Here is a 7027-nt window from a genome sequence, read left to right on the forward strand (position 1 = left end):
AGTAGTTCAGGTATAAAATGGCTTGATTGTCATTCTTAAGGTAGGCATGTTTCTTCATATTAACTTTAGACATTTTTGTTTTTATTTAGATCGAAGTCAGAAAGTAGTCCCCAAACAAATCGCAGCAGGTAAGTGACTTAGGAAATGTTTTTTATAAGTAAGTCAAAGTTGAAAATCAATAAATAATTGCTTAATATTTTTGAGCAGCTACAATCGATGAAGTACTGCAGTAAAAACAACTTATTAATATTTTCCATTCTGGGAATGAGTATTAATGAACTTAGTCTTTTCTTCAGTTTACTAAATTTTTATTGGTTGCCTACTTTTTTGATAATAGGGAAAAACTAGTTAAGTCTAATGAGAGACAAGATATTTATAATTATTTTGTGAAATTAACAGAATCAGAGCATTTTTTGTGCATGTTTTGTGATGAAATACACAAAGAGAAATATTTATTTATTTTTAGATCACATTTATACTCAAAAACTCAATATGAGCAACTGAGTAAATTATTACCACTCTTAAGAGGAGTTTATCTAAGAGACAGTTATTATAAACAAACTGAAATTCTACATGTTTCACACTCCCCTCCCCAATCCAACAGCCCACAATTGTGTTAATTCAGAGTTCTCGTGAGTTTTCAGTTTCCTGTGTGGCCTTGTGATCCTTCCAAAGTCATCAAATATTTACTGATCTGCTAATCTTCTTTTCTCCCTTATAGAGTTTTCATTTACTTGTACTGCTTGGCATTTCCCTTAAAGTGTCTTCTTTTAGTTACGTTCAATCCACTGATATTCCAAAATCTACTTTATACCCACAGATGGTTTTCAGGCTGCACCCCTGCATTAGATAGTTTCCATCCTCCCTGATGACGTCACTCCCTCCATTCAGGAAGCTGTTGACATTTCTATTTCCTTTATTTTGTTCTTTTTTTTTTTTTTTTATAATGTCTCCTAACATAGTTACTCTTTTACAGACATTGCTTCCTCCAAACTAAGTGTGAAGAAAAAGGCAGATGTTCTTTATTGCCTCCACTCTCACCATTACCGACGGATTTGTAATATAGCGCTCAAACACTCCCTGGAGAAGGAACTGGCAACTCACTCCAGTACTCTTGCCTAGAGAATCCCATGGACGGAGGAGCCTGGTGGGCTACAGCCCACAGGGTCGCAAAGAGTCGGACACTACTGAGCGACTTCACTTTCACTTTCTTGGAGAAGGCAATGGCAACCCACTCCAGTACTCTTGCCTGGAAAATACCACGGATGGAGGAGCCTGGTAGGCTGCAGTCCATGGGGTTGCAAAGAGTGAGACACCACTGAGCGACTTCACTTTCACTTTTCAGTTTCATGCATTGGAGAAGGAAATAGCAACCCACTCCAGTGTTCTTGCCTGGAGAATCCCAGGAAGGGCGGAGCCTGGTGGGCTGCCGTCTGTGGGGTCGCACAGAGTCGGACACGACTGAAGCGACTTAGCAGAAGTAGCAGCAGCAGCAGCTCAAACACTAATACTTCCAAACTGATGCTCCCCTAGTGCATTACTTTGCCAATAAGCTCTGAAATTGCTTAATATAATGACCATGTGTACTTTGCTAACCAACTTGTGGTTAGCACCTAGCAGAGTAAATGCTCACTAAATACTTGTGTAGTGGATGAATATCACATACATCTTGAACTTCACATACACACATGATTGACGTTATAACTACTCCAACTGTCCCCTCACATTATCTCTCATGGTAAAATATGTCATTTGCATAGTCATCTTCTACTGGAAGTGGTATTCACGACAGGGATAATCACCATCCTAGGACGATATATATCACATTTGAAGTGTGTGGTCTGGAGTGTTAACCCATTAGTCTAGCTTGTGTTTCAGTTCAGTTGCTCAGTCGTGTCCAGCTCTTTGTGGTCCCACGGACTGCAGCATGCCAGGCCTCCTTGTCCATCACTAACTCCTGGAGCTTACTCAAACTCATGTTCGTTGAGTCGGTCATCCAACCATCTCATCCTCTGTCGTCCCCTTCTCCCACTTTCAATCTTTCCCAGCATCAGGGTCTTTTCAAAAGAGTCAGTTCTTCGCATCAGGTGGCCAAAGTATTGGAGTTTCAGCTTCAACATCAGTCCTTCCAATGAATATTCAGGACTGATTTCCTTTAGGATGGACTGGTTGGATCTCCTTGCAGTCCAAGGGACTCTCAAGAGTCTTCTCCAACGCCACAGTTCAAAAGCATCAATTCTTCCATGCTCAGCTTTCTGTATAGTCCAGCTCTCACATCCAAACATGACTACTGGAAAAACCATAGCTTTGACTAGATGGACCTTTGTTGGCAAAGTAATGTCTCTGCTTTTTAATATGCTGTCTAGGTTGGTCATGACTTTTCTTCCAAGGAGCAAGCATCTTTTAATTTCTTAGCTGCAGTTACCATCTGCAGTGATTCTGGAGCCCCCCAAAATAAAGTGTCACTGTTTCCATTTTTTGCCCATCTATTAGACATGAAGTGATAGGACTAGATGCCATGATCTTAGTTTTCTGAATGTTGAGTTTTAAGCCAACTTTTTCACTTTCCTCTTTCACTTTCATCAAGAGGCTCTTTAGTTCTTCTTCTCTTTCTGCTGCAAGTGTGGTGTCATCTGTATATCTGAGGTTATTGATATTTCTCCCAGCAATCTTGATTCCAGCTTGTGCTTCATCCAGTCCTTGTGTTTAGCATAAACCAGAAAGCATTCTTGGATAATTCTTTCTGTTAAATTTAATAAGCTAGCAGACATATTTGCTCTGCCTCACTGTTATAGCACCCATTATGTTGTCCTTTTTTCACTATTTTAAAAAGTTTGAAAACCAGTGGGAGATGTTGATGGAACCAACTCCTCAGGTAAACACTACCAGGAGAAAAAAATAAATTTTTAAGCCAGAAATCAGATGGGTTATATATACAGTAGTCTGACAAATCCAGATATACAAATCCCTTTATTGGTTTGAGGGAGAACTAACTGTATTAACCCACTCCAGTATTGTTGCCTGGAGAATCCCATGGACAGAGGAGCCTGGAGGGCTACAGTCCATGGGGTCGCAGAGTCAGACACGAATGAATGACTAACACTTCACTTTCTACTAAGTTAAATAGGGGAGTTTCATGGTCAGAGTAGTAAGCAAAATCTCCTTTAAGTTTTGAAGATATAGAATAGCAGATGTAGCAAAGGATAGGAAGGGTAAACTTATGCCACTCTTATCACTGAATTTTCTCCCTAATCTTACTACCTATTTTATGTTCTCTGTTGATTAAACTCAGTTAATTTATTTTCAACTTATATTTTTACTCTTTCATTCTTTTGGTTGGGGGATCAGAAATAAGAAATCTGTGGATATAAAAGTAGAAAAGAGGCTCAAGAGTTTGGTTTTGACTTTTGATAATAATGAGTATTTAAAATGTAGCAGATATTTCTTTTTACTACAATTTTGAAGGGAAACAAGAAACTGCTGTAAAAATCTATTTTTTTCAGAGTGTATTGTCTCAAGCTTAAATTTATTTAGACCAAATCACAGAAAAGCAGTGAAACCCTTAATAGTAGGCAAATATATTAGGAACTATCTCTTAAAATAAATATGCTTTAAATTAAAATGAAGCTTATAATCCACAACTAATTCCAAAATATTTATTGGTGAATTGCTAAAGTACTTCACCAAAAATAATGCATTAATCTTTACTAACCTTGATTACTGAGTATTTAAATCGTTTATAAAAGACCTTTAGTCTTTTTTCTTCAGTTCAATAAAGTTCTTATAAGTTTGTTGGGAACTTGCTTTTGTGAATAAAATGGAATTAGATCAGATCAGATCAGATCAGTTGCTCAGTCATGTCCGACTCTTTGCGACCCCATGAATCGCAGCATGCCAGGCCTCCCTGTCCATCACCAACTCCTGGAGTTCACTCAAACTCATGTCCATCAACTCAGTGATGCCATCCAGCCATCTCATCCTCTGTCGTCCCCTTCTCCTCTTGCCCCCAATCCCTCCCAGCATCAGAGTCTTTCCTAATGAGTCAACTCTTCGCATGAGGTGGCCAAAGTACTGGAGTTTCAGCTTTAACATCATTCCTTCCAAAGAAATCCCAGGGCTGATCTCCTTCAGGATGGACTGGTTGGATCTCTTTGCAGTCCAAGGGATTCTCAAGAGTCTTCTCCAACACCACAGTTCAAAAGCATCAATTCTTCAGCGCTCAGCCTTCTTCACAGTCCAACTCTCACATCCACAAGTGACCACAGGAAAAACCATAGCCTTGACTAGACAAACGTTTGTTGGCAAAGTAATGTCTGTGCTTTTGAATATGCTATCTAGGTTGGTCATAACTTTCCTTCCAAGGAGTAAGTGTCTTTTAATTTCATGGCTGCAGTCACCATCTGTAGTGATTTTGGAGCCCAGAAAAATAAAGTCTGACACTGTTTCCATTGTTTCCCCATCTATTTCCCATGAAGTGATGGGACGGGATGCCATGATCTTCGTTTTCTGAATGTTGAGCTTTAAGCCAACTTTTTCACTCTCCACTTTCACTTTCATTAAGAGGCTTTTGAGTTCCTCTTCACTTTCTGCCATAAGGGTGGTGTCATCTGCATATCTGAGGTTATTGATATTTCTCCCGGCAATCTTGATTCCAGCTTGTGTTTCTTCCAGCCCAGCGTTTCTCATGATGTACTCTGCATATAAGTTAAATAAGCAGGGTGACAATATATAGCCTTGATGAACTCCTTTTCCTATTTGGAACCAGTGTGTTGTTCCATGTCCAGTTCTAACTGTTGCTTCCTGACCTGCATACAGATTTCTCAAGAGGCAGATCAGGTGGTGTGGTATTCCCATCTCTTTCAGAATCTTCCACAGTTTCTTGTGATCCACACAGTCAAAGGCTTTGGCATAGTCAATAAAGCAGAAATAGATGGTTTTCTGTAACTCTCTTGCTTTTTCCATGATCCAGCGGATGTTGACAATTTGATCTCTGGTTCCTCTGCCTTTTCTAAAACCAGCTTGAACATCAGGAAGTTCACAGTTCACATATTGCTGAAGCCTGGCTTGGAGAATTTTGAGCATTCCTTTACTAGCGTGTGAGATGAGTGCAATTGTGCGGTAGTTTGAGCATTCTTTGGCATTGCCTTTCTCTGGGATTGGAATGAAAACTGACCCTTTCCAGTCCTGTGGGCACTGCTGAGTTTTCCAAATTTGCTGGCCTATTGAGTGGAGCACTTTCACAGCATCATCTTTCAGGATTTGGAATAGCTCAACTGGAATTCTATCACCTCCACAAGCTTTGTTTGTAGTGATGTTTTCTAAGGCCCACTTGACTTCACATTCCAGGATGTCTGGCTGTAGGTCAGTGATCACACCATCATGATTATCTGGGTCGTTGACTCTAATAAGATACATGATATGCAAATTAGTTTATAAAATGAATTCATGATTAAAGCCACTCACTTTATCCATTAGGTACTATAGGCAAAATGCTAAGGCCTGTGAGTTTACAAGTACCAAAACCAAAACACTGTTTACAATATGAAAAAATAAAAAATGATTGGCTCAAAGATATGGAAAAAGTAAAATTGATATGTATTTAAATTTCTAAAAACAATGCAAAGATTTAACTTGTTATATTCAAGAACATTTTGTTGTATGTGAAAAAAATGTTAGATTTTCTCATTTGCAAGAACTTCTCATTAAATACGATGCTTCTCCAGAAATCACAATTGCTAGTTAATAAGCTACTCACAATTTAGTAATTTCATAAGCAAAATTATAAAATTTATTCCTAGAATTCTTTTTTTTTTGCCATATGAATTTTTCATTTGGCAGTATGCCAACTGTATGTTTTTCAGTGGAAGGTAATTTACTTGTTTATCAATAGCTAAGCAGAGAAGACTCTTGTGAGTCCTTTGGACTGCAAGGAGATCCAACCGGTCCATCCTAAAGGAGACTAGTCCTGGGTGTTCATTGGAAGGACTGATGCTGAGGCTGAAACTCCAATACTTTGGCCACCTCATGCAAAGAGTTGATTCATTGGAAAAGACCCTGATGCTGGGAGGGATTGTGGGCAGGAGGAGAAGGGGATGACAGACGATGAGATGGCTGGATGGCATCACTGACTTGATGCACATGAGTTTGGGTGAACTCTTGGAGTTGGTGATGAACAGGGAGGCCTGGCATGCTGGGATTCATGGGGTCGCAAAGAGTCGGACACGACTGAGCAACTGAAATGACTGGCTGAACTGAAGCACATGTGTCTTTGTTCTCTTCCACAGTAACTAACAATTCCTTCAGAAGGCAATGGATATCACTCGGGGTCTCACTGAAAAATGAAAATTCGACCTTTTCTTCTCTGGTCACAGCTGATGGAAAACAATAAACCAAGATGGACCAATTTGCAGGAGTGTCTGTTTTTATTTCCTCTCCCACTCTGAGGCATAATTTTGCCATGTCAGGGCCTTTGACTGAAGACAGTCAATCTGAACTCCCATGACTCCCTGAGCTCTTCTCCACAGCTTTCCCCACCACCCACTTGGGTTTATTGCCTAGGCCCCTAGTGGCTGGGGATATGCATCAACTGCTGTTACTCAGGGAAGGATCTGTGTGTGGACTGTGTTCCTCCTCCTGGTCCTTCTCACTGGACTTGGCTGACGGCATGCAGATCTCAGTTAATACAGCTATTTGCCCCCCTCCCTCCCCACAACTGCAGAGCTAGGGCTAAGGTAAACCGTGCTTGCTCAGGCCTCACATTCTGCTTGCCACTTTTCTCGTGCCCCTCGGTTGAGTGACCCATAGGATGAATCCCGGAAGACAGAAGGACCCAGAGAGCTTGGGCTTTGGTCTCAGGAGCAAAGATTAATACCTTATCAGAGTTTGATATGAAGATTGATAAATTGAGTTAGGAAAAATATCTCTCATTTTCCTTTTTCTGAAACTATGTATTAAATTGTTCAGTTTTTCAATAAATATTTGGCAAAATTCATCAATGACACTGGATCTTTTTTTGTGGGAAGATTTT

General features: G+C 39.9%; 1 protein-coding gene across 1 annotated transcript in view; it reads left to right on the top strand.

Moving 5' to 3' along the window:
• ADAM32 (ADAM metallopeptidase domain 32) overlaps positions 1 to 220 on the top strand; it is a 168805-nt gene extending 168585 nt beyond the window's left edge. Inside the window, exons 21-22 of the mRNA XM_027530051.1 lie at positions 90 to 128; positions 208 to 220. Of these exons, the coding sequence (XP_027385852.1) occupies positions 90 to 128; positions 208 to 220 (52 nt within the window). The remainder of the gene's footprint in view (positions 1 to 89; positions 129 to 207) is intronic.
• The last annotated feature ends 6807 nt before the right edge of the window (positions 221 to 7027 follow it).

Source organism: Bos indicus x Bos taurus, chromosome 27 (genome assembly GCF_003369695.1).
Source record: "Bos indicus x Bos taurus breed Angus x Brahman F1 hybrid chromosome 27, Bos_hybrid_MaternalHap_v2.0, whole genome shotgun sequence".
NCBI classification, from domain to species: Eukaryota; Metazoa; Chordata; class Mammalia; order Artiodactyla; family Bovidae; genus Bos; species Bos indicus x Bos taurus.